The 25,802-nt window shown below is 44.9% G+C and overlaps 1 protein-coding gene and 1 long non-coding RNA gene across 2 annotated transcripts; one reads left to right on the top strand and one right to left on the bottom strand.

Annotated features, from left to right (window-relative positions):
* Positions 1-1,511: 1,511 nt before the first annotated feature.
* Positions 1,512-13,241, top strand: LOC126999483 (pre-mRNA-splicing factor syf1 homolog). Its single transcript, XM_050862123.1, has 16 exons — positions 1,512-1,718; positions 2,931-3,106; positions 4,189-4,354; positions 4,852-4,980; positions 5,188-5,364; positions 5,779-5,901; positions 6,327-6,496; positions 7,272-7,401; positions 8,172-8,392; positions 8,764-9,010; positions 9,263-9,421; positions 10,039-10,251; positions 10,977-11,228; positions 12,002-12,185; positions 12,640-12,777; positions 13,123-13,241. Exons 1-16 carry the CDS (start codon positions 1,689-1,691, stop codon positions 13,191-13,193), a joined length of 2,586 nt encoding a protein of 861 aa, XP_050718080.1. The 5' UTR covers positions 1,512-1,688; the 3' UTR covers positions 13,194-13,241.
* Positions 12,166-20,171, bottom strand: LOC126999484 (uncharacterized). The gene is made up of 3 exons (XR_007753382.1): positions 20,037-20,171; positions 12,600-12,723; positions 12,166-12,313 (listed from the first exon to the last, which is right to left on the bottom strand). It is a non-coding gene; the product is annotated as an uncharacterized LOC126999484 (long non-coding RNA).
* Between the last annotated feature and the right edge of the window lie 5,631 nt (positions 20,172-25,802).

A 25,802-nucleotide genomic window follows, 5' to 3' on the forward strand; every position in this document is an offset into this window, starting at 1 on the left:
TTTTTATGAGCATCAGTCGTCTCTTTTGGGACCAGAGCCAACAGTCTAAATATAAGAGGCAGGAAGAAGACACACGAGAGAGGAAAAAAAAAAGGTAAATTTGTGGGGCTTAAAGGGAGTAGTTAGTGCACTATTTGTCAGTGTCCAGGGTATGCTGCAGCAAGGGGGCGAGAGGCAGAGCTGCAGCAACCCTACATAGAGCCTAAATAGGAGATAATATGAACATTTTTATTTGAGTTTTAAACAAGTGAAGGGAAGAAGCAGAAGCTAAGGACCTAATATACAAATTTTGACAGAAAAGGAACAGAACTGAAAAGGAATAACAGAATAAAAGTATAATACTAAATACTTTTTTTCTAATTTATTATTTTCTTTTCTTTTTCTTCTTTTTTTTTTACGTTTCTGCCTATAGAAGGCCGTATTACAAGTAGAATCCGAGAAGTTTCAGGTCCCTACAGAGTTCGGGATGAATAATTCTGTAGGGACCCGAAACTTCTCGGATTGGACTTGTAATGCAGCCCCTAAACCGACCTTTGTAGGGACCCGAAACTTCTCGGATTGGACTTGTAATGCAGCCCCTAAACCGACCTTTGTAGGGACCCGAAACTTCTCGGATTGGACTTGTAATGCAGCCCCTAAACCGACCTTTGTAGGGACCCGAAACTTCTCGGCTTCGACTTGTAATACTCGGCCCTAAGGATCTGGTAGGCTCATGCTATCCCGTGGAGCTCATCTTTGATCTTCTCTTTAGAGAGAGGATCTAGAGTAGTGGTGTAGTGCGGCGACGGCCTGATGAACGAGCCTCCCATAACCCACTTAGCCAAGGGGTACCTCTTTGGCCGACTCGGTAAGGAGTGGCTCTCCCGTCACGCTGGTCGCGGGTTCAATCCCAGGCAGCCGGGGAATACCCTCACTCTTGATTAATTTCTCGTGTTATTTCGATACACGCAGAGGCCGTGTTGAGAAATAGGAAGGATAGAAAAGAAGCTCGTCGGGGCATTACAGTGGTTCCCAAACTTTTCTGTCCGGTTCCCCGTTTTCCAGTCACCTTTTCACCTGTGGACCCCTAAAACACCGCGAGCCACTGAATGACCTTCCCAAGGGCCACATTTGTCACGTGGGCCATGAGTTTGACACCTCTGGTACCGTTAACTTATGTAGAGCAATTGTAGCATTTAAGCATTCAGTTTTAAGGATTGTGTACAGTAGTATGAATTTTATTCCGAGCCGCTTGTCTCCTAATTCCAGTATAAATTTGAAAATAATTAGAATCTCTACGGACCCCTTGAAATTCTTCCATGGACCCACTGCTCTAGAGTCTGGGTCGATGGGTGGTCATCAGGGCAGCACGGGGGTCACCTCAGCTCAAGGAGACCATAGAACGTATATAGTCTCTTTGCCCCTGCTATAAGCCACTCGGCGGTGACTGAAAAATCCCAGCGTGTGGCGGGATGCGAACTCGCGTCCACCTAGACACGGTGCCGGCATGCTGACCACTCAACCACCACCTCTCCAAACCTACTAAAATACACTCGCACACGCTCGCACGTTTTCTGGTGATTTTCCAAAGAACGTTTGCGTCAAGGGGCGCCGTTGCCAAGGCGTCACCCGCACCGCCGCCTGAAGCTGACGGCGGCAGGTGAGGAGGAAACGTGTAGCCCGGCGCGGCGTGTTCTGCCTTCACTGGGATGTTAATGGACGCCTCAACCATCATCATCGTGAGTACCATGTTCCTGCATTACTGTGAGCCACCTCCCTGACGCTAGCCGTGGCCAGGGAGGGGTGGGGGGGACCTGTCACCTCCAGCCTCCACCTCACCTCCAGGCCCAGGTGAAGCCAGAGGTGCCACAATGCTTTCACGGGGCTTTTAATGGCTGGGGTGTGTGGGTAGCATGGTGGGGACGGAGTGTGTCTGCTTAGGGTCACCTCCCGCAGGCCATATTCAAGCAACACGAGAGAGGAACGTTTTGGTGTAAGGAAGCGTTGGTATTTCTCCAGAATCACACCCAACTCACCCAGGGGCCCAACACACTGATTTTCAATGGCTGGGGTCTATGGGGCCGGAGTGTGTCTGTTTAGGGTCACCTCCCGCAGGCCATATTCAAGCAACACGAGAGAGGAACGTTTTGGTGTAAGGAAGTGTTGGTATTTCTCCAGAATCACACCCAACTCACCCAGGGGCCCAACACACTGACTTTCAATGGCTGGGGTCTATGGGGACGGAGTGTGTCTGGTTAGGGTCACCTCCAGCAGGCCATATTCAAGCAACACGAGAGAGGAACGTTTTGGTGTAAGGAAGCGTTGGTATTTCTCCAGAATCACACCCAACTCACCCAGGGGCCCAACACACCACAGTTGCCAGATTATCGTACTCAGAGCCTCGTATTTACTGGTTTCTGAGCCATAGCTATTGCCAAAAACACCAATAATTAACCATTTTAACAATAACTATATATGAAGGCAGTTATTGGGGTTGAGGAGGCAGTTTTTAAGGTCAGAAATTGGCAAACATATTAGGCCGAGTACGACAATCTGGCAACGTTGCAACACACTGATTTTCAATGGCTAGGGTTTGCGAGTGCCATGGTGGGAAATCTAGGGTAAGCTCCAAAAAGGCCAGATTCAGTGCCCACGAGAGAGGGACGTATGTGATGTAAGGATAATTGATGTGGGTATTTCTTTAGAATCACACCACACATTCAGGGGCTGACACTTTTGTTCTTATATACTTTGATGCAGTGTTTATCAGTAGTAATCATTTCCATCGCTAAGTGGCAATAGGTTACTTGGAGACTCATGATGGCCTTCCTTGACAGCCACATACTTACCATGATGGCCCTCCCTGATGGCCATTATCTTGAACTCTGAATACTCTAGAGAAGTCATTCAAATCTAACCTAATAAACACACACCTTCTCACTGCCCTTCAGGAGACAGACGACCTTCAGTATGAGGAGGAGCTGCTTCGTAACCCGTTCTCGGTCAAGCATTGGCTGCGCTACACCGAACACAAGAAGGATGCGCCGTCGGACAAGCTCAACAAGGTGTACGAGCGGGCGCTGCTGCAGATGCCCGGCAGCTACAAACTATGGCACCAGTATGTGAGGTGAGTGAGGGGCTGCAGGACTATCAGGAGGGGTGAGGCGCAATGTTGCCAGATTGTCATACTCTGCCTCTTATGTTTTTTTTTTGTTTTTTTTTTCTCCACTTATAGCACCGGTAGGCTTTTCTTGAGGGGCCTAGATGGTAGTTGGCCCCAGCTCGTCTTGGCACAGGCAAGTGTTTATAGTGGCGCCATCTTCTCTTTGCTGATTTCCAACCCCAAAACTGCTTTCATCTCCCAAATAACTGCCTTCATTTATGGTTATCGTTTAAATGGTTAATTATTGGTGCTTCTTGGCAACAGTTATGGGCCAGAAACGGGTAAATACGCGGCTCTGAGTACGATAATCTGGCAACGGTGGTGAGGCGCTCCACTAGGGTTTGTGAGGAAACTATAGAAATCATTTTGTGAGGGATCTATAAATATGAACCTTGTTTTTAAGTTTGTTTCTGTGATTAGGTCTTGGTTTTGCTGCCTTTCAATGGTAGGCTCAAAGTGCATATGCAGCTACAGTGGGCATTAAGTTGGTTGGTGTAAGCAGTTTGTTATTTTCAAGATTTAGTGGATCTGTTTATCTGTAGTGTATGTTACTTTTTGGTTTGTCTATCTCACTTGCCATTTTCCTCTTAGCATCTTCTGACACCCTTTATTTACTCAGGCATTTGTCTTTCTCTCACATAGCATATCTCTCAGTATCCCCATCACACACACTATTCAGTCACTCATTTATCTTCTGGCAGCCTAAGTTACACCCCAGGCACTGATTTCTCTCTTGGCACACACCCTCACACCCTCTGCTTATTTTTCCTTTGGCACTCTCTTTCACACCCGTCACCTCATTGGTACATTCCCTGTGTACCATTTCTTTCGCACCCTTCACTCCAGTTGTCTTTTCCTCATATACCATTTCATTCTCACACCGTTCACCTCCTTTGTCCTTTCTTCATATACGTACGATTTCTCTTTCTCGCACCCTTCATTCCATTTGTCCTTTCCTCGTATAACACCTCTCTCTCACGCCCTACACTTGCATATTCTACCTCTTCATCCTCTCACACCCCTATTCACATGCCTCTTTATTACAGACTCAGGATGCAGCAGGTGAAGGGGCGCTGCATCACAGACCCAGAGTACGAGAGCGTCAACAACACCTTCGAACGAGCGCTGGTCTTCATGCACAAGATGCCCAGGATATGGATCGACTACTGCCAGTTCCTGATGAGCCAGCGCAAGATTACCCGGACTCGTAAGGTGGGTGCGTGTAGGTGCAAGAAGGGAGAATGTAGATGTAGGAGAGGAGGAAGGGAAGAAAAAGGGAGTAGGAAGAGTGAGATGGGTTTGATATGGGTTTAATCCTTTCCTTGCGTGTGGTGTGGACACGACTATCCCCTCAGGTGCAGTCAGGCAGCCCAATGGGGGGTCTCTTTTAACCTCTGTATCTCAAAAACTATTCATCACAGCTAAAAAACAAAAACACCATTGGAAAGAGGAGGTCCAGATCTATAGGAGTTGGTTATGTATGGCTCTCTTGCGAACGTACATGCACGTTCAGGGAGTGTTGAATATGGGTGCAGGGAAGGACGAAAGGGAAGAAAAGAGGACTAGGAAGAGTGTTTTGTGTTTGCTATGGGTGCAGGAAGGGAAGATCAGTAAAGTGGGGTAGGAAGAGGAGGAATTGGGTTTGCTCAATACAGGGAGGAATTAAATTTGGAGAGGCAGTGAGTGAATCCACATGGCCCTTTTTTCAGACATTCGACCGTGCCCTGTGTGCCCTCCCCATCACCCAGCACAACCGCATCTGGCCGCTGTACCTCAAGTTCGTCATGATCTACAACATCCCGGAGACGGCCGTGCGTGTGTGGCGGAGATACCTCAAGGTGGGCTGTGGCTCCTATCTTACCTGATGTTTATTTTTCCTCTCTAAGGTTATTGTATTTGATTGTTGAGCAGTTCCCCAGTAGAGCACTTAGTATGGGTCTTGGTCTCAGCATTAGAGAAACAAGAATAATTAAAAGGGAACTGTGTGGTTAAGAATATGAACCTAAGTAAGTCTTCATGAATGTGCTCACTTTCCTCTCTCGTAGCTGTGCCCGGAGGATACCGAGGACTATATCAGCTACCTCATATCCATCGGGCTTCTGGAGCAGGCGGCCAAGAAATACGAGTGGTGCGTCAACACCGACACCTTCACCTCCAAGTACGGCAAGTCCAAACACCAGCTGTGGTCTGAACTGTGTGAACTCATCTCCAAGAACCCGCAGGTGAGTGACGCGCGACAGAACTGGACTTTTTCTTTCTTTTTTCTTTTTTACAGTAAAGGAGGCAGCTCAAGGGTAGAAATAGATAAATAAAATAGCCCACTAATCACTGATCCTATAATGAAAGTAGATATGAGTGGCCTAAAGAGAGGTCAGTTTCAGATGGAGAGGTGTCTTGATATACTTCCCTCTTGAAAGAAGTTAAATCGTAGGTAATACAGACGAAGGAAGGCTGCTTGGTGATAACTGATTCATAGGGTCTGTTTATTTATCTTATTTGTTTACCTATTTTTATATTTATGCTTTGGCTTATATTTTGAGCATGTGTTTAGGTATCCAACTCTTTTAATCCACTGTCTCTTTTATGATGATGACGACTCCTCACACCTACACACTCATGCCTTCTCTCTTCTGCAGGAAACGAGCCTCAAGAACGCCGAGGCCATCATCCGTCATGGGCTGCAGCGGTACACAGACCAGGTGGGGATGCTGTGGAACTCCCTCGCCGAATACTACATCATCAGCGCTCTGTTTGAGAGGGTAAGTGCACTAGCGGACTGAGTGACTAGCTTCCAGAATGGATGTATGACTGACTGACTGACTGGGTGATGGGATGACTGTTTGACTGGCTAATTAACTGAGTGATTACCTGACTGACTGACTGGCTAGCTGATTGAATGATTGACTGACTTATTAGCTGGTTGAATGTTTGTTTGACTGGCTGGCTGAATAGATAGCATGTTGAATGACTGTATGACTGACTAGCTAATTGACTGGTTGACTGGCTGGCTGACTGATTGACTGGTTTGTGTTGTCCCTTCCTTTTCAACTTTCAACCTTTGCCTTTTCTCCACATGTATGGGCCACACTCATCCCTGTTTTACCTGTTTCTCCTCCACCTGCAGAGACAACACTGACCCCTTGTTTCCTCCCTGTTTCACCGCTGTTTCTCCACCCCTTTGCAGGCGAGAGACGTTTACGAGGAGGCCCTGCGCAGCGTGATGACGGTGCGAGACTTCACGCAGGTGTTCGACTCCTACGCCCAGTTTGAGGAGCTGATGCTGAAGCGCCGCATGGAGGAGGTGGGGTTCGAGGCAGAGGACGGGGATGATACGGACATTGAAATTGAACTCAGGTACTGGCTTTTGTTCTATTTATTTACTCATTTTTTACATCAGAGGAAGCAATTTTATTTGTTTAGTTATTTATTTTTGCCCTTGAGCTGCTTCCTTGAGTGTAAAAAAATAGAGTCAAAGGCAAACCAGGACATTGAACTCAGGTACTGGCTTATGTTTTATTTATTTACCTATTTTTTTTACATTAGAGGAAGTTTTTTTTCTTTTTTTATTGATTTTTCCCCTTGAGCTGCTTCCTTTACTGTAAAATAATAAAATCAAAGGCAAACCAGGACATTGAACTCAGGTACTGGCTTATGTTTTATTTATTTACCTATTTTTTTTACATCAGAGGAAGTTTTTTTTCTTTTTTTATTGATTTTTGCCCTTGAGCTGCTTCCTTTACTGTAAAATAATAAAATCAAAGGCAAACCAGGACATTGAACTCAGGAAGTGTCAATATAAAGCAAATAAACATGTCTCTTTCCATGTGTTTCTTCTCCTACATGCTTTTCCCCCCTCTTTGAACCACATACATACTTCTTTACTTATTTTCCTCACACTATGCCGTCCTTTCCCCTCACACCCATACCTCTTTGTTTTTATTTTGCTTCATAATCTTCCCCCATTTTTGCACCACATACTTCACCTTCTTTTTCCTTCACGCCATGTTTGTTTACTCACCCATGCCTCTTTCTGTGTTTTCCTTCTGCGACATAACCCTCTTTGCACTATTTTCTCTACTACTTTGCACTACTTTTCGTTTCTCATTCCGCATTGGTTCCTCTCGCACAGGCTGGCGCGCTACGAGGACTTGATGCAGAGGAGGCCGCTGCTGCTGAACTCCGTGATGCTGCGGCAGAACCCTCATAACGTGCTGGAGTGGCAGAAGAGGGTGACACTGTACGAGGGACGGCCGAAGATGGTGAGTTACTGTGGTGGTGGTGATAGAGGTGGTGGTAGTGGTAATGTTTTCATGTAGTGCCTAGTGATGGTATTTTTGTGTGGTGGTTTGTATGTTTGAGTCCTTTGTTTTGTTTTTGTTTTGCTTATCAGTTTGAGGGGGAGAAAAAAATAAACTAAGGAATGGGAAAGACAGAAGGGGAAGGAATTAGGAAGACTGATGAATTATAAAATGTTAGATGCAAAGGAAAAGATGGATATTAGTTCTGTTTTCATTTTGCTAATCAGTGAAAAATGAGGAAAGAAAAGTAAGGAATGGGAAAGACAGAGGGAGACTAAAGAAATAAAATGAAGAGAGATGCAAAGGGAAAGACATATTAGTTTTGTTTTTATTTTGCTTATTAATGAAAACTGAGGAATGGGAGACAGAGAGGGAAAGAAAAAAGCAAGACTGAAGAATTAAAAGAAAGGGAGATACAAAGAAAAAGACAAAAGAGGAGGGAGGAAATGAGAAACTGAAGAAGGACAAAGATGGGCGAGCCAGAGGGAATAGGGAAGATAAGTTTATGATACGTTTATAATTCTTGTGTATGGATTGTATTTTTTAGTACTATTAAGATAAGGAGGGAGTGTATGCATATGTGTGTGTGTGTGTGTGTGTGTGTGTTTATTTATGTAGTTGTGATTTACAGGAAGCGAGCAGTGTGAAAGTGTGTGTGTGCGTGTGTTTGTATATGCTTGTACGTTCCGTGTTTTCGTACATTCATCAAAACAACATCCATTCCTTCACAGATCGTCGCCACGTACATGGAGGCCGTCAAGACAATAGAGCCCAAGCAAGCCACTGGGAAACTCTACTCCTTGTGGGTCAACTTCGCCAAATTCTACGAAGACAACGGGCAGATCATGGACGCGCGGATCATCTTCCAGCGGGCCACCGAGGTCTCCTACGTGAGGGTGGACGACTTGGCCAGCGTGTGGTGCGAGTGGGCGGAGCTTGAGATACGGCACGAGTGAGTGGTGGGGTTGTGAGGGGGTAGATAACCGTAGATTGGGGTTTATTTTTCCTTAATTTATTTTTCTACAGTAAGGGAGACGGCATAAGGGCAAAAAATGAAAATGTCAACAAAAATATGCGTTAGATGCTGCCCTGACTAATGAAAAATGAATGAGAGGCTAGAGAGGTCAATTTTGGGTCTAGTAGTAGTAGTAGTAGTAGTAATAGTAGTAGTAGTAGTAATAGTAGTAGTAGTAGTAGTGGTAGTGGTGGTAATAACTTTATATGAATAATCGTAAAAACAAACCTCTCACCCTGACATTCTCCATTGAACACTAAGACTCACCCTACTTACCCTGCTAACTCTACCCTCCCTTCTTCCCCCAGCAACGAGGAGGAGGCACTCAAGCTCATGAAGAGGGCCACAGCACCGCCCCCGCACAAGGTCGCCTACAATGATGAGAGCGAGCCAGTGCAGCGCCGCGTGTACAAGTCCTTGAAGCTGTGGTCCATGTACGCCGACCTGGAGGAGAGTCTCGGGACCTTCAAGTCTTGCAAGGCTGTGTACGACCGCATCATCGACCTCCGGATCGCCACGCCACAGATCATTATCAACTACGGCATGTTCCTGCAGGTGTGTGTGTGTGGATGTGTGTGTGAGCCGGTTTGCAGAGCTTATATTTCTACATTTTAGGGTGTTGGAGTTTAGCCATTGAATCTGGACTCTTGGAAGTGGACGTCTCTGCCTTGTATATAGTTTTATTTTTCGTGTGTTAAAGGTTTCGATATTATTAAGGCCATGCAGCTTAGAATATGTCCACTTCTCAGAGCATACAAGGATTTTTTGCCTAGATTTTACAAATTAATATAAACTTCCATCTTGCAGGAGAACAATTACTACGAGGAGGCGTTCAAGGCCTATGAGAAGGGCATCGCGCTGTTCAAGTGGCCTTACGTATATGACATCTGGAACACCTACCTCACCAAGTTCCTGCAGAGGTACCAGGGCACCAAGATTGAGCGGGCGAGAGACCTCTTTGAGCAGGTGAGGCGACTGTAGACTTTGACATATTAACTATAGTCATTGCATGTGGAATTGACCCAGAAGCCCCACCCCCTCCAAGGTAACAAAGGGCCATATTCTTAAACATTTCAGTCCCAGAACACATATTTGACAAGGGTTCTGTAGGAGTTTTGGGCATTTCCAGAGGTACTTTTATGGCGCTGGTGGGAGGTACTTTTATGGCGCTGGTGGTAGTGCGACCCTTCTTCTGTACCACGAACATAAAAAACACTCCTTAAAAAGTAATTGATCTCCTTTATGACCTTTGGAAATAATCAACATGAGAGGTGGAAGGGTCTGTACTAACCATAGACTCTTATCTCCACGCTCCTTTCATCCAACCAGTCAGCTCCTGTAGCAATGGAGGAGGGGTAAGGGCTTCTGGGTCAGATTAATGTATGGTCACTAGTTTCCGTGTAATCCCGAAACCACTTATATCCTCCCCTCCTTCCCCCCCTACCCACCTTTTTCTTAACCATCCTTTCTTACCTCCCTCCCTTCCCCCCCTACCCACCTTTTTCTTAACCATCCTTCCTTACCTCCCTCCCTTCCCCCAGAGGTATACGAGACATGACTAACCCTCGCCACCTTGCCCTCAGTGCCTGGAGAAGTGTCCGCCCAACTTTGCCAAGAACCTGTACCTGCTGTATGCCAAGATGGAGGAGGAGCACGGGCTGGCCAGGCACGCCATGCAGGTCTACAGCCGCGCCACCAAGGCCGTGCCACCCGAGGAGAAGCTGGCCATCTACAACATCTACCTGCAGCACGCACAGCAGATCTATGGCATCACCAAGACCAGGGAGATATACCAGGTGAAGGGGCAGGGGGAACAGGGAGGCTTATCAGTGCCATAGTAGCTAGAATGTTCTGGTGGTGTACCAGGTGAAGGGGCAGGGGGAACAGGGAGGCTTATCAGTGCCATAGTAGCTAGAATGTTCTGGTGGTGGTGTAGCTGTATACTGTTTTTCCTCTCAATTTCTACTTTATTTCATCATTCATGTATCTGTATACTGTTTTTCCTCTCAATTTCTACTTTATTTCATCATTCATGTAGCTGTATACTGTTTTTCCTCTCAATTTCTACTTTATTTCATCATTCATGTAGCTGTATACTGTTTTTCCTCTCAATTTCTACTTTATTTCATCATTCATGTAGCTGTATACTGTTTTTCCTCTCAATTTCTACTTTATTTCATCAATCATGTAGCTGTATACTGTTTTTCCTCTCAATTTCTACTTCATTTCATCATTCAATGGTTTCACTCTTGTTTCTAGGGGTGTTTTCTAATGTCTATACAAAGATTTGAAAGCTATAAGAGGGTAATAAGTATATTGGCACATTTAAATTTAATTTGATTCCAAGCAAATTTCGGAATATTACATTTATATGACTTACACAGGTGACATTTGATCTGTAATAGGCCCAAACTGGTCTAAGGAGCGTAGATTATATTGATTTATTTACTGTTCCCACCCATACTCTTTACACCACAACCAACAACACAATATTACATGACTGCCCTCAAACCCGTCACAGGAGGCCATCGAGGACCTGCCAGACGAGGGGACGAGGGAGATGTGTCTACGTTTCGCCGACATGGAGAGGAAGCTCGGGGAGATTGACCGGGCGAGGGAGATCTACGCCTACTGCAGCCAGATGTGCGACCCTCGGCTGACACAGGAGTTCTGGGCACGCTGGACGGACTTTGAGGTGGCCCACGGCAACGAGGATACCATGAAGGAGCTGCTGAGGATCAAGCGCTCCATGCAGGCCAAGTACAACACACAGGTAAGGGGCTGTGTAATAGATAGGTGGCAAGGTGTGAGTGAGTTTCTTGCCACATCAGGTATCAGGACACCTTTTCTCACGTAATTGACTGCTCTTTCGGCCCCCTCTTCGGATTCTTTACAGAAGCAGTGGGCTTTTTTGTGCCCTTGTGCTGTCTCCTTTGCTGTAAAAAAAAAAATAGAAGGGGTGGCCTGCCTTGGAAAATCACTTGGTAGTTCACTTTGAAGACTTCATGTAGTGGAGTCCTGCTAGTAGCTGGATCAGTAAGAGGGCAGAAAGCACTTCCTACTGCTCCGGCATTAGCTACTATGGTGCCCGTCTTTGGGGTTAGGTGTCGGAGTCTCCAGTAAATTGCAGCCATTGTTTTGAGGTTACTTAAGATGAGGAGGCTGGAGCACGTCTTGGGCTTCCTCAGCACGAGTAACTAGCATTGTCAATACCTGTAGAGGGAAAAAGATTAATCTAAGTCAGTTGCTCTTCCTGTCTTACTTTATGGCTGCGAGACATGCTAACGAAGAGGTGAATAGACACGTTTGGTAATTTTTGTCTGAGAAGGATGGCATTTATAATGAAATTGTGATCTTTGGCATAATTTGAGTTAACCCAGCCAGAGATCAAACCAATCATGTGGCGCCAGTGGCTGCCACCTTTCCTCGAAGATAAAAAGGGGGGGTGCTTGAACTAAGTTTACCTATTAATCCAAATATTTTAAGAAAACTCAGATGTGCTCTGCACCACCTACATCTGGTTATTACTTGCCCGTCTCTCCTCAGGTCAACATGATGTCAGCGCAGATGTTGGCGTCGGCCGACACCGTGGCCGGCACTGTGTCAGATCTGGCACCGGGTGCCAAGGACGGCATGCGCATGTTGGAAGCACGCGCTGTGGCCATGAACCAGCTGGAGGAGCACGGCGGCCCTCCACAGATGCCGCCACCCTCCACCACAGCCGCTGCAGGTATGGCATTACTGCCGCCATTTTTCAGTTTTTCGTTCAGCCTCCTCAGTCAGCCCATGCTCAATAGATTGCGCCGTTCTTGCTGCTCCCTGGAGTTCTCCGGGTTGTCTTCAAACACTTGCTGACAACTGAAAATTGTAAGCTTGTAGTGGTGGGTGGCCCTTGAACCCAGGTCTCTGAAAGTCTGCATTCGCACGCTGATCACTCAGCCACTGCCAACCTCCATGAGCTGCTACCTGTTCCTGTGTTCAATATCTAATTTACTGCTTACAAACAATTATATTATCAAGTATATCTGGTAAACATCTTTATCAGTGTAGGGAAAAAACAGTTAAGGAGAGGACTGCAACTACGTGATGCTGATATTCAATCCCAAAACAGTTATAGATAGTCAAGGAATTCTACTCCAGTCACCAATAGTTGCTGCTAATACTGATCCCTGTTTCTCCTGCAGGCGGAGGCTCCAAGATCATGTTCGTGCGCGGCACCACGTCGAAGAGGGAAGACGAGGTGGCTGACGCTGCTCGGACGGCCAACCCTGACGAGATTGACATTGATGAGGAGGATGAAGATGACGACGATGATGATGATGGTGAGTAGGGGTTTGTGCATAAAGTATCAGGTAACAAAAAGACCTTCACTGTAGTCATGGGAAACAGTACACATCAAGTAACAATGAAATCTTAACTTCAATCTGGGGAAACACTGCAGGCAGAGAGAAGTGCAGTATATGTTTTGTATCTGAGGGACAGTCTGTGTGGCTTGTGGGGTTTCTTATATACTAGCATGCCAGAGTAACTTACACTTTATATCTTAGTTAAAGGAATGATCTTTACTGAATCACAAACAGCTAGGGAAGTCTGTTGGTCTTTTCTAGTGTTGCAATGTCATTTCTTTGCATAAGATGGTATTAATCATCGATTTATTCTCTTTTCAGACCTTCCTCAGACAAGAGAAATTCCATCAACCCTGTTTGGCCAGCTGAAAAAGGAAGTGGATAAAAATTAAATGTAAAAATTAAGTATTTTATACAATAAATTTATACTGATCTTTTAATGGTGTATTACTGATGCAATTTAACAAAACAGCCTGATGCTCTGTCAAAATTAGTCTGTCAGGTTTAAATTTGATCAGATTAGCCAATATTCCCTCGACTTATTTCACCCAAACCTTCACAAATAAAATAGAAAACATCCACTCTTCTCACAGCCACTGCCATGTAAAGAAATGCTACAGGTTGATGCTCCGTTGAAATTAGTCTGTCAGGTTTTAATTCAGTTACGTTCTTTCGCAGCAACTTAAGGGAAAGGGAACATTACCCTAAACTGTCACAAACAACAACAAAATCATACATTCTTCTCACCCCCACTGCCAAGTAAAGAAGTCCTACAGTTTGACGGCTAGTCGAAATTGGTCTGTCGGGTTTTAATTCAATTCAGATTAGCCAATATTTCCTCGACTTATTTCACCTAAACCTTCACAAATAAAAATAAAAAAGTCCATTCTCTTAACAGTCACTGCGAAGAAATGCTACAGTTTGAGGCGCTGTCGAAATTAGTCTCGGGTTTTAATTCAGTTACTTTCTTTTGCTGGCGGTCTCGTCTCTCACAACAACATAAGGAAATGTAATGGAAAGGGTCACACATATAATCATACATTCTCACAGCCACTGGAAAGTAAAGAAATGGCTACAGTTTGATGCCTCGCTGAAATTTGTCCGTCGGGTTTTAATTCACTTGCCTTGTTTCGTCAGTCTCGTTTATTTCGCAGCAACATACGACGACAGGTTCATATCACTCCCGAACCGTTCCTTAATTTGTGCAAAACTTACGGCGGCTCTTCCGGGTGAGCTGTGCAAAGCTTAATCAACGTCAGCTTAACGCATGATGAACGATATTAATTTTTCTTCCAGTAATTCCTTCAGTAACAATAGGAATTTTTTTGGGGGGTGTGGGTGTTGGGTGGCAGATGGAGGAGGGCAGGGAGAGGGAGGGTGGAATAAGACTGAGGAGAGGAGGAGACAGAAAAGAAGGATAAGGGAAAAGAGGAAAAGGAGAGGGAAGGGAATGGAAGAGAAAATGGGAAGGGAAAAAGTAAGGATTGGGGAAGAGGAGGACAAAGGAAAAGAGAGGAATATAGGAGAGGGAAAGAAAGTATAAGAAAGAGATAAAGGATTGGAGAAGAGGAAAGGGAAGGGAAAAAAGGGAAATGGAAGGAAAATATAAGAAAATTAGGAAAAAATAAAGGAAAATAGTTATAATAATGAGTGGAAAGCAAGTTCGGGTAGAAGGTAAGGTTAGAAGGGAGCGGTAGAAGTTTATTACATTTTTTTTAGTAACCCCTTCGTCGCTACCTTCTCCTCTCCCTCATCATGCTCCCCTAAGCCCGTATCGCAAATCCTGCCTTCCTCCTCCCTGCAGCCCTTCCCTTTCCCTTCCCTTCCCTTCTTCCACCTCCGTGTAACCCTTCCCTTTCCCTTCTTCCACCTCCCTGCAAGCCTTCCCTTTCCCTTCTTCCACCTCCCTGCAAGCCTTCCCTTTCCCTTCTTCCACCTCCCTGCAACCCTTCCCTTTCCCTTCTTCCACCTCCCTGCAACCCTTCCCATTCCCTTCCACCTCCCTGCAACCCTTCCCTTTCCCTTCCACCTCCCTGCAGCCCTTCCCTTTCCCTTCCTTTCCCTTCTTCCCTCTCCTATCTTCCTCTGTTGCCCTGTTCTTCCCTTCTTTCTCCTTCCTTCTCCTTCCCTTCTTTTCCTCCGTTCTTCCCTTCTCCTTCCTCTCCTCTTCCGCTGTTCTTCCCTTCACACTCCTCTTCCCCTTTCCTTCCCTTAACTCTCTCTTCGCCTTTCCTTCCCTTTCCTTTCCTTCTGTCTCCTCTATCCTTCCTTTTTTCTCTCTTCCCCTTTCCATTCCTCTCTTCCTCTGTTCTTCTCTCCTCCCTCCCTGCCCTTCACCATTAGTTACTTCCTGTCTTCCTCCCTCTCCTTCCCTTCCTTCCTCCCTTATCCTCCCTCCCTTCCTTCCCTACCTCGACCCTTCCTTCCTCTGCAACAATTTCAATGTAAACTAAAAATACCCACTATTCTTGCGCGCCATAACTCACTTCAGCCTGCCCCGTCCCCTTCCCTCCTCGCCCTCGCCCCTTCCTTTTACAACGATTCCATTATAAGTGAGCATGTACGGACCCTACTCGCTTTTGCACCTACACACGCCTTGTTTCATACACACACACACACACACACACACACACCAACCTTGCAACCCTTCGTCCTTCAGGTAAAGTTTAAACTGTATGACGTGATGTGTTAGAACGTATGGCAGAGAAAAGGGATATAAGGGAAGGGAAGGAACTGATCGAGTAAACTGTACAAGGGAAGAGAATGGAAAGGAGGGAAAGGGAAGGGAAGGAACTGAGTAAACTGTGCAAGGGAAGGAAATGGAAAGGAGGGAAAGGGAAGGAAAGGAAAGGAAGCGTAGGGGAGGAGAGGAGAGGGTAAGGGATGAGAATGGAAGGTAAGGGAGAGGAAGGGAAATGAAGATAAGGAAGAAGGGAAGGAAAGGAAGGGAAAGAAGGCGTAGAGAAGGAGAGGAGAGGGAAAGGGATGGTAAGGGAGAAGAAGGGAAATGAAGATAAGGGAGAAGGAAAGGAGAGAGAATGGAAAGGAGGGAAAGGGAAGGGAAGGAAAGGGAAAAAAAACGTAGGGAAGGAGAAGAGTGGGAAAGGGATGGGACGGGAAGGTAAAGAGAAGAAGGGAAATGAAGATAAGGAAGAAGGGAAGGAGAGGGAAGGGATGGACAGGCCAGACCACCACAGCGCAATAATAGTTTTGGGGAAATTAAGTGTAACCCTCCCCTTCCCCTCCTCCTCCCCAGCCTCCCTCTTCCCTCCCCTCCCCTCCCCCCCTCCCGTCCTCGTACAGTAGCCGGCAGGGTTTATGAGGCCGAGGGTGAGGCCGTAACAAACTTTCTTAAACTAATTAAAACCTCGTGGCGTTTTAGGAGGCGTAGTTAAGGTCGGCCCTTGATCTAAGAGTACGTACGCTTGGTGGGCATGACAGCGACCATTCTATAGGTGTTTACAGCGAGACCTTGAGAATGAACCTTAGTGAAGCGTTGACGTGATAATGCTGTGTGTGAACGGATGGAGGAGGAGGAGAACGAGGAACAGGAGGAGGAGGAGGAGGACAAGAACGAAGACGAGGATGAGGAGGACGAGGGCGAAGACGGAAACAGGAGGAGGAGGAGAACAAGAACAAAGACGAGGAGGAGGAGGAGGATGAAGACGAAGAACAGGAGGAGGAGGAGGAGGAGGAGTACAAGAACGAAGACTAGGAGGAGGAGGAGGACAAGAACGAAGACGAGGAGGAGGAGGAGGACGAAGACGAGGAAAAGGAGGAGTAGGAGGAGGACGAGATCGCAGACGAGGACCAGGAGGAGGAGGAGAAGGAATAGGAGGTCAGAACAGGAGGCAGAGGAGTTAATGAAAGTAAAGACAGCAGTAGTGGGACATTAGACCACGTTAAGGAGGAGTTAAGTAAAGAAGAAACACGTGAGATTATTATGATAGCTCTGAGTAGGTTAATTTTGCGTCTCCTTGTTTCCTGTCATATAACTCTCGTCGTGACAGTCTAAAAAGCGAGAGAAATATAGGCTATCGTCCTTAAGGGAAGGGGAAGAGAGGGGAAGGAAGGGGAAGAGAGGAGAGGAAAGGGGCCGGGAAGGGAAGGGAATGGAGAGGAGGGGAAAGGAAGGGAAAGGAAAGGAAAGGAAAGGGAATGGAATGGAAAGGAGTGCAAAGAGAAAGGAAGGGAAGGAAAGGAAGGGAGAGAAAGCATAGGGAAGGAAAGGAAAAGGGATGGGAAGGGACAGTAAGGGAGAAGAAGGGAAGGGAATGAGATGAGCCTATAGTCTTCCAGTGACTAAAGTGTGGAACGAGTCAGTAATAGATAGGCTACTTTTCGGTGGCGTGGCATATACCAATACCTCTTAAATAGCGCAATGTTTCTCGGCGCTCGGTACAGGTTGAATGATATTAGAGCAAGATACCCCAGCAAGCGAGTCTCCAGGTTCGGTTCCGTGGCCGGGTAGAGAGGAATGATCCGCCCCCAAAATCCCAATACCAGTGCCTCTTAACCCTATCCGATCCCACGTCTTCAGATTTTCGCGCTCGCAACACGCAGCATCGTACTCATTTATCTGAACAACGATAACGCTCATGAACACTAAGGACTGGTACCGAATCAAAAGTGTAAAACAATAATGAATAATGAGTGAAAAGAAGCTGTGGAAACTAAAAAAACAAACAAAAAAACGGTATAAAAAAATTATTGGCGTCGGTTTTTCGAAATATTCGTGTGTAGCAAAATAACGAGGATTCATATGCTTCTTATTGATATCACATGTTAATTTTGGGTATTTTCTGCGTTTTCCTGTGGGACTGTTTTTCTTTTACACTTGATAAAAAGAGAAGTGTATCGTTTTGATCGAAGTGCCTGAGGGGTGGCCACACTCGGAGCGCATAGGGTTAAATAGCGTAATGTTCCTCGTCACTTTGTACAGGTGGCGTGATATTAGAACAGGATACCCCAGCAAGCGAGTCCAGGTTCGGTTCCGTAGCTAGGTAGAGAGGAGTGATCCGTGCCGAAGTAATTAGTTTTAAAGCTGACCATTTGTGGAGGGGCCGACGGGCTGGTTGGGTTGGCGGCGTGAGGCATTAATCACCCAACAACAGTAGCGACAATAGTAACGATGGAGTCCAGTTACTTGAGTGATTGGTCCGCTAACAAGGCTCATGATGGCTGTGAATGGCCTAATGCACTTCCCTCAGCCACAGTCTCCTTAAGGCGTGCAAAACAACCTTCACGACAACATTAGCCCCGAGAGTCCAGTTACGTGAGGGATTGGTCCGCTAACGAGGCTAATAATGATTGATTGATTGATAGTTTATTGTTGCAAGTAAATAATGGCTGTGAATGGCCTTAATGCACTTCTCTCAGCCACAGTCTCCTTAAGGCGTGCAAAACAACCTTCACGAGAGTATGATGACGACTTGAGTGGAGAAGCAAAGTGAGTGAAGGATATTAACAACGTAGGAGTCTAAGGGTATCCTGCTATTCCTCCTCCTCATCCTATTAGTACTGTGTTTTATTATTGAGGGTCTTAACAAGCGAGTATTATTATAGGGATTCATAACGACTTGGAGTGGAGAACTTGATCAAAGGATATATTGATGGTGCAGAATGTGAGGATGTTCTGCTATTCCTTATCCTTATCCTACTTACTGGTGACCTTAACAAGCGAAACAACCTTCACGAGTGTATTACAGCAACTCATAACGACCCGAATAAAGATGCAAAGTGAGCGAAGGATATTAACTATGTAGGAGTCTGAGGGTATCCTTCCATTCCTTATTCTACAGTTAGTTACTTCCTATTACTGATGGTATTAACAAGGGATGGGGGAGAGGGGGGAGGTGATGGGTACTGCCTCTTATAAGCTTAAGTCTTCAGGAGAGAAAAGGGAAGGGGAATGGAGGGGAGGTCAGGGGGAGAGAGGAAGGGAAGGGACGGGAAACAGGGAGTGGAGTGGAGGAGAGAGGAGAGGAAGGGAGAAGACGAAAGGGAGAGGGAAGGGGTGGGTGAGGATGAGTGGAGGGGAGGGGAAGAATGAGAGTAGAGGGAAGGGGAAGGTAGGGAAAGGGTAAGGGGGGAAGGGAAGAATAGGGAGGAGGGTGGAGGGGGACATTCGAATAGATTAGCGACTTGTATTTACGACAATGGCGAAGTTCATAATATAACGAGGAAGGTTTGGGAGTATCGCAAACTTACCGAGACCCACGTAGAGCATGCTTAGAAACTTATTACTACTACTATTGCTACTACATCGGGCCCTATCATTACTACTTCTGCTGTTGTTGCGGCGCCTAATTAAAATCAATCAATCAATCAATACTACTGCAGCCATTACATTTAGAAGTGTCGCTGAAACGGTCGCGGAGTGTCGTTTCAAAGCTTCATTCGTTCATAATCCGATCGACTCAACTGACGCTTAATATGAAATAGGATAACCGTACGGAGTTAATAACGTTATATAGTGCTTTATTTATCCACGGGATCATTAGTAGACAAATTAGGAGTATCTAAACAGCTGTAATTAGCCCATAACATCACGGTACTAAGGGATTCACGGCTTCGGATCGATACTTTAAGACTCGGAGCTTCGGAACTAATACAATCCTTTCCTTGACGTTAGATTATTGAAAGTCAGATAATGTTATAGTAATGAATGATCTAACTTAAAAAAAACACCAGACTATTCATAGGACAACTGAAAATCAAAATGGAACAAGAAATTGACGCGGAGCAAGATGAACGATACACTAGCTGGCTAAATTTACACGGTTCGGCCTTATTTTTGCCATCAATATCAACTTTCCCTCAAGATAATGTAACACTGACGACTCATCTACCTATACAAACCACTTAACTACTCATAAGACAACTGAAAAACCAAGATGGAGCCAGAAAGTGTCACACGAAGATGAACGACACACTAGTTAGCTAAATTTACACGGTTCGGCCTTATTTTTGCCATCAATATTCACTTTCCCTCAAGATAATGCAACACTGACGACTCATCTACCTATACAAAACACTAAACTATTCACAAGATAACTAAAAATCATGATGCAGCCAGAAAGTGTAACGAGCAAGATGAACGAGACACGAGCTTAGCTATATTACCGCACTCCAACCCTGTCTTTACCTTCAATATCCACTTTCCCTCGACATTTCCTTACTCACAATGCACAACTTACCCAAATCAACTCTCTCCTTCACTTCACTCAACTTACCTGCATTAATTACGGGGCCAGCAGGTGTGGGGGTGCTCTCGTGATGGCGGCCGAGGAAGGTGAGAGGGAGGGAGAGCTTGGTGAGGGAGGAGTGCGCAGGTAATGGTCACTCTGCGCAGGCCCACCACACACACACTCTCAAATCCACATTTATCACCTTCCCTCACAGTATTGGAATCGTGATGGCAATATGAGTACGGGAAATGACAGATTAACCATTTCTCCTTTATTCAGTGGAAGGTGGATTTAGAGATGGGGGTAATGTAGTCAGGGAATGGGGTTTATTTGTTCACCTGTGCCAGCGTCCAATCAGAGGGCATCACGCGCTCACCTGTATATTTCCACCGTCCAATCCTTGTTCTTACCACTAACTTCCACTTTCTCTCAAATATCTCTCTATATTAAACTAAACTATTCACAAGATAACTAGAAATCGTGATGCAGCCAGAAAGTGGATTTAGAGATGGGGGTAATGTAGTCAGGGTATGGGGTTTATTTGTTCACCTGTGCCAGCGTCCAATCAAGGGGCATCACGCACTCACCTGACTGACGTAGCACCTGGAGACATTGCTTACGAGGGCTGTATGATTTGAAAGGGACTCTAACACTTGTTCAAATATGGCCACAAACACTCACACACACAGATAGATAGAGAGATAGATTAATAGATCGAAAGAGAGATCACGAAATACAATAAACAAGGCAAATAAAAGAAAAATAATATACTTTTCTGGTCAACAGTCAAATTTATCATGTTCTGTACTGTAAAGGCTCCTAGCTCCTTAGCCTTGCCATATTATCATGTCAAAACACACATACAAAAAAGGAAACTATAAATAACTCTTGATACTCGTAAAATATCTAAAACTGATAACATGGTGGTCTATTTGGAGTCATATAATTTCCTGGGTATTATTATGTCAAAAAATACAAAAAAAAATAACACGGAAGGAAAGAAGAGATAACAGAAGAGTGATTTAACTTTTCACATTGATCATAACGATAAGAACAGTTACAGCGACGATACTAACAACAACAACAACAACAACAACAACAACAACAAGCATCTTTACGAACTTTTGAAGCTGATACATTACAAAACAAAGAAATACCATATACTCTTATCAATGATTTATCTGCTCTCGAGGAAAAGGAAAAAATACTAACATCTTTAATCATGAAAATATTTAAGGGTCCTCTTGCCTTCTCGGTGGTGTTGGTGGTGATGAAGATTTCCTGGTGATGCTGCAGATGGTGATGACACGGTGGCAGTGGTGGTGGTGGTGGTGTAGTCTTGGTGGTGAAGTTTTGGTGAGGTCCTGGTGGTGGTGATGTCTTGGTGACCGTGGTGTTGATGTTCTGGTGGTGGTGATGTCTTGGTGTTGGTGGAGTTGAAGTCCTCGTAGTGGTAGTGGTGGTTAAGTCTTGGTGCTGGTGGTGAAGCTCTCGTTGTGGTGAAGTCCTGTGGTGTTGAAGTCCTCGTAGTCTTGGTATCGTAGACAGGCATCGCTCCAGGCATAGATGTCCATACACAGTTCTTGACATCAACCTCCACAAGAATTGCGTTTGGACAATCAAGGCCGAGAACTAGCCGCGAGAGGGAGAGGGAGAGAGGGAGAGAGAGGAGGAGGAGGCAAGGCTGCGACAGGGACGGCGGAGAGGGTGGAAAAAAAAAGAGAATCGGCCGCCTTGCATTAAGGAGAATCTGGCGCGCCGTGAACAGGATCGAAGACTTCATAAATAACTTGGAATCGTGAGGAGGAGGATTATCTTCATCGGGTAGAAGAAAGGGTAATATTTCTCCTTCCTCCTCCTAATATACTTCTCCTCCTCCTCCTCGCTGCTGTCCATCTTCCTTCTCCTCCTCCCACGCCCTGTCGATTGATGAACACACACACACACACACACACACACACACACACACACACACAGACGTTACCATCCCTCCATTTGCTTAAGTAGATGGCGCTGCGACCGTCCTAGAGCGAAGATGGGACAAGACGAAGACTCAAAACCATTTCCAGGTACTGTTTCCTCCTTTCTCCAAGCCATTTTCCGTTTCTGTCGTAAAAGAGAATAGAGAAAAGACGTACAGATAAAACATAAACAACAGAACAAGTAGAAAAATAAGAAGTTTGTGATTTATGATAAAGAAAACGAGGTACAGGAGAGAGAGATAAAACAAGAAAGTCCTAGATATGTGTATGTGTGAAGGTAGAGAAGATGGAGGAGGAGGAGGAGGAGGAGGAGGAGGAGATTGGACAGCAGCCACGGGTGATAGGTTAGGTTGGCAGCAGCTCGCTATCCCTCCTCCTCCTCCTCCTCCTCCTCCTCCTCCCTTTACCTCCCTTTCTCTCCTCCTCCTCCTGTAGCTCCTTCACCTCTTCCTTCACCCCTTTCTTCAACTCCTTTTCTACCTCCTTTTTACCCCTTTTCTTTACTGCATCATCCTTGTTTCTTCCTCTTTTGCTTTCTTCTTCAGCCTTTCCTCCTCTTCCTCCTCCTCTTCATCCTCCTCGTCTTCTTCCTCTTTGCTCTACCATCCCTGTTTTCTTCTTTCGCTTTCCTCTTTAGTACAACTTCTTCCTCCTCCTCCTCCTCGTTCTCGTCCTCGTCGTTATCATTACCCTCCTCCTCTTCCTCTTCCTCTTCCTCTTCCTCCTCTACTAGGCTTTGTTGCTTAGAGTGGACATAAATGGTGATGGAAAAGAGATTTGTTTACTTTAATATGAATGACTCAATTAGACGTTATGTAAAGTACCGAGAGAGAGAGAGAGAGAGAGAGAGAGAGAGAGAGAGAGAGAGAGAGAGAGAGAGAGAGAGAGAGAGAGAGAGAGAGAGAGAGAGAGAGAGAGAGAGAGAGAGAGAGAGAGAGAGAGAGAGAGAGAGAGAGAGAGAGAGAGAGAGAGAGAGAGAGAGAGAGAGAGAGTAGAGATAAGAAGAGAAGGGGAGGGAGAGGGGAAGGGAGAGGAGAGAGATAGCTAAGAAAGAGCTTGAAAAGGAAAAAAAGATGGAAAAGAGAGAAAAAAAGGGAAAGGGAGGAAGAGAGAGAGAGAGAGAGAGAGAGAGAGAGAGAGAGAGAGAGAGAGAGAGAGAGAGAGAGAGAGAGAGAGAGAGAGAGAGAACCAAGCATACCCAACCCTTCTCTCTCACTATGATATATTAAAACGAATGAGAGAGAGAGAGAGTCGGTCATAATGAAGAGAAGATCTGTGAGAGAGCGATGAAGGGGAGGAGAAGAGGAGACGGAAAAGAGATGAGAAGAGGAGAACTTGCCTGGTGGTGATGGAGATGATGGTGATGCTGGTAGTGGTGGTGGTGGTGGTGGTGGTAGTGGTGGTCATAAGTGAAGTATTGACGGTCATTCCTCAGCCTTCCGACCTGCCGAAGAATGAGAAAAAGTTAGCCATTGTGTTACGTGGATAGTTGAACATAAGAACATAAGAACATAAGAGCATAAGAACGTAAGGAATCTCCAAGAGGAAAGTAAACATAAGGGAAACAAAAAGGAAAACAAATAACGTGAAGAAAATGAGAAAAAAACGATAAGAAATGGTTACGTAAAGAGATAAATGGATAAATAAAAGAAATAAAAGAAGGAAAAAAATAGAAAAAAATGATAAATATGACTACAGCATCGATGAAAAAAAACTTACACTATATATTAAGAGTCATATATCAACCCATACAGCAAACAAACAAACAAACAAACATGCTCATGGAAAACAATAGCCATTTCATAGATAATAAAAAAAGAAAAGAAGTATAGAAAAAATAAATAAAAAGAAAACTCCCTCTGTCAATTAGTGAGAATCAACAGAGAAAGAAAATATATTGAAGAGAGGAAACACACACACACACACACACACACACACACACACACACACACACACACACACACACACACACACCGAGATAGACAGACAAACAGATACATTAACAGAAAGAAAGAGAACCCAGAAATACAATAAACGTAGGAAATACAAGAAAACAACAAAAACAAAACAGGACCACCAAGATTTTCACGTCCAATACCCGTTTTTTTCACGTTTCTCTTTTCTTCCTTCGCTGTTTCTTTCCCTCCTTCGTTTTTACCTGGCCAAAGGAAACAAAGCACAGGTGTAATTAACTCAGGTAAATACATTAGCGGATATTCCTCTTAATGATCGCCAGGGTACATAAGGTTCATCAGGCAGGAGGGAAGGAGTGGGATTTTCGACCTTCCAGCAACCTTTTTTTGGTTCTCTGGATAGCACACTCTTCCCCCGAATCGACTATTGCACCTGTCCTGTTCTTTAGTGATTCAGGATGTGGTGGGCAGGTGGTGTTAGTGGTGGTGGTGGTGATGGTGGTGGTGGTGAGAGGAGGAGGAGGAGGAGAAAGTGATGAAAGGAGTAGAAAGGAGAGAAAGAAAGAAAGGTTTACAGAGGTGGAAAGAAGGGAATGAGAGGAAGAAGAGAAAAGAGGAGGAAAAAAGAAAAAGAGGAACACGAAAATAAAGAAAGAAATGGCAAGGAAAATGATGAAAAAAATGGAAAAAAAAACAATAATAGGAAAGTGAAATAAGGAAAAGAAAGAAGAAGAAAATGAGAGGAAAAAGAAAATAAAGGGAGGAATAAGAGAAAAAAGCATAAAATAAAAGAAAGAAATGAAAAAAATGGAAAAGAAAAAAGAAAAGGAGGAGAAAAAAGGGAAAGAAAGGGAAAAATAGGAATAGAAGAAAAGAGAAAAGATAAAATAAAAGGAAAAATACACAAAAAAAGAAAACTAAGCGAATGAAGGAGATGAAAAGGAGGAGACGGAGATAAAAATGGAGAGAGGGTGAGGGAGGGAAGGAAGAATTAATGAAGTAAAAAAAAGAAGAAAAAGATGAGGAGGAGAGATGACAGGATGTGAAGGAATGGAGGGAGGGAAGGGAAGGTGGAGGAAGATGGGGAGGAGGAGGAGGAGGAGGAGGGAGGGGAGAGAGATGGATGGAAGAGAGGAAGGAAAGAGAGAAGAATCATGTAAGAAGTTGGAGAAGAGGAGGAGTGGAGGAGGAGGGATAAATGAGGTGGAGAGAAGTGAGCTGGAAGTGGAGGAGTTGGAGGAAGAAAGGAGGGAGGGAAGAATGGAGGAAAGTAGAGAAAGAAGGAGAGTAGGAAGAAAGAATGAAAAGGTTAAAGAAGAAAGAAAGAAAGGAAGGAAGGAAGGACGGAAGGAAGGAAAGAAGAGAAAGGAGGAGAATAGGAAGAAAGAATGAAAAGGTTAAAGAAGAGAGAAAGAAAGGAAGGAAGGAAAGAAGGGAAACAGAGGAAGAAAGGATGAAAGGACTAAAGGAAGGAAGGAAAGAAGAAGAAATATATGGAAAGGAAGATAGAAAGAAGAAAGAATAGAAGATAGGAGGGAAGTAAAGACATCAGAATAGAAAGGAAGAAAGATAATTAAGAGACTAGGAAGGAAGGAAAAAAGGAAACAGAGAAACGAAGGCAGAGAAAAAAAGGAAAATCAAAAGTTACAAGAAAACAAAATAAGAGAATAATGGAAGAAAGAAGAGAAGAATGAACAGAAAATAAGTAAAATGATTAATGAAAGGATGAGAAAGGGAGACAAATAAAGGAGGAGGAAAAAATCTCTATGGAAGGACATTAGGACTTGGACCAGGAGGAGGAGGAGGAGGAGGAGGAGGAGGAGGAGGAAGACTCTACTCGTCCCAAAAAGAAAAAGAAATATGGAAGTTAATAAAAAATCTTGGATAACTCCTTTCCCGAGAGAGAGAGAGAGAGA

This window comes from Eriocheir sinensis, chromosome 16 (assembly GCF_024679095.1).
Source record: "Eriocheir sinensis breed Jianghai 21 chromosome 16, ASM2467909v1, whole genome shotgun sequence".
Classification (NCBI taxonomy): domain Eukaryota; kingdom Metazoa; phylum Arthropoda; class Malacostraca; order Decapoda; family Varunidae; genus Eriocheir; species Eriocheir sinensis.